General features: G+C 36.5%; 1 protein-coding gene across 1 annotated transcript; it reads left to right on the forward strand.

Moving 5' to 3' along the window:
- Positions 1-1,176: 1,176 nt before the first annotated feature.
- LOC109591916 (uncharacterized) lies at positions 1,177-1,855 on the forward strand (the record flags this gene model as incomplete). Its single annotated transcript, XM_020007516.1, has 3 exons — positions 1,177-1,326; positions 1,373-1,567; positions 1,625-1,855. Coding segments are annotated over exons 1-3 (435 nt in total), but the record flags the coding sequence as incomplete, so codon positions are not given.
- Between the last annotated feature and the right edge of the window lie 99 nt (positions 1,856-1,954).

Consider the following 1,954-nt stretch of genomic DNA (forward strand, 5'->3'; position numbering starts at 1 on the left):
TCAGGTAGTTCAACTCTTAAGATCTCCGTAGATGTACCACTGAGGAATAGAGCTCTGAATGATATTAAAGCTAAATTCCCTGCTTTGAATAACGATACTATCTACCCAACGCATCTTCTGCTTTTTGAGGTTGATGACTTATACTCCGAAGTTGTGAGTTTAATCATTTGATTGTAATTCCTTTATCAAATACATTGCATACCACTAGTTTATTAGTGACTATAATGGAACAATTGCTCAGCTAGTACTAGCAACCAATGGCAGATACACGTTTGGTATTGTTCTAATTGTGCATGTGTACTTTGATAACAGCACATTCACTGGATCATATAATGATGATTTTTCAGAGCTCTTGGTTGAATATCCATTTGCAGCAAATGGGGGCTACCTCAGTTCTAGTGCAGCCACAGAATCTAATGTTGACACTCCTGGAAAATATATCATTGATTTCAACAGTAAGACATAATGTCACTGCATATACTGACTATTAATAATGCATTCTATATACCATTTCTGATTTCAGATGCCCTTCCTCCACCTCCTGTCTGCCAATGTAAGAAAAGGTTGGAGGCTCTTGCATGTCATACAATGAAACAGATGTCTGGAAACATTCCGTCATTTTGCAGTAAATATATGTAGAAACTAGACTTTGTTGCTTGCTCAGTTTATGTCTTGTCAAATTAGAGTGACTTTTAATGACAGATTAGAATATTGCAACTTTCACCCTCAAGCTTAGTAAATTCTTCTGAAATTAAATAATTTGATAGTAAATTATTGCTACACATTAACTAGTCAGTTACCTCCAGAGGCGTGGCTTAAGATGAGTATTGACAACTGCGGAATCACTAAAATATCCATCCAACCTAATGGGTGTGTCAGTTTAAGAGAAATGGGGAGTACTGGACACCTCCCACCCGAACTATTGGCATTCAACCAACTCTCATACATGTACATGCATTTTAGCTCTCATATTGAGTAGTATCCTTGCCATAGACTATAAATTTCTTTAATAGAGTAAATTCACTCTATTATCTATGGTATAGCCAACCCATACACTATCATGTACTTTATGAGAAATGACAGTAGATATATAGTACTACAAAATTTACCACAAAAATACCACAAATATTACTGTTACTCCTCTTCACACTATAGCTATTACAAGTCTGCATTGGCAATATTGAAGTTCATGAAATGCAATAGTGTCATGTACACGTCTTGTCCCACCCAGTCTATTGCAGGTTATTTCAAAGCAACTATACTGATCTGTTGCAATAAATTGGTATTGTGGCATTAGAGAGGGGCAGAGAGCAGGAAATGTCAGTGGTAAGTCATGCTGTGTAATCTGGACATTTTGTATAAGTATTTTTAGTTTTTAAAGCTGTTTTTGATATTTAGCATAAGTGGCTCCAGCTTTAGTCTTGATACAGATGACTTTTATCAGGACTCTTCTGCTACTAATCTAGTAGAAGTAAGTTCTGGGAGCTCTTTTCCTGATCTCAGCCTCCCTTTGACAATTACTAATATCAAAGGTCTTCCTAATGACTCTGCACTTGTAGAAGCTTCAGTGAGTAGCTCTATGCTATGATTTTAATATGTTTGTCTCATTTTCTCTTTTTTAAAGATCACTGGTGGCCTCTTGTCTCTAAGCCCACCTACCTATAACATTGGCTTGCAGAGGCGTACTGCTTCTGCAGGTTATTCAGGTAGTTCAACTCTTAAGATCTCCGTAGATGTACCACTGAGGAATAGAGCTCTGAATGATATTAAAGCTAAATTCCCTGCTTTGAATAACGATACTATCTACCCAACGCATCTTCTGCTTTTTGAGGTTGATGACTTATACTCCGAAGTTGTGAGTTTAATCATTTGATTGTAATTCCTTTATCAAATACATTGCATACCACTAGTTTATTAGTGACTATAATGGAACAATTGCTCAGCTAGTACTAGC

This window comes from Amphimedon queenslandica, unplaced genomic scaffold (genome assembly GCF_000090795.2).
Source record: "Amphimedon queenslandica unplaced genomic scaffold, v1.1 AMPQUscaffold_6847_Cont21198, whole genome shotgun sequence".
Lineage (NCBI taxonomy): Eukaryota > Metazoa > Porifera > Demospongiae > Haplosclerida > Niphatidae > Amphimedon > Amphimedon queenslandica.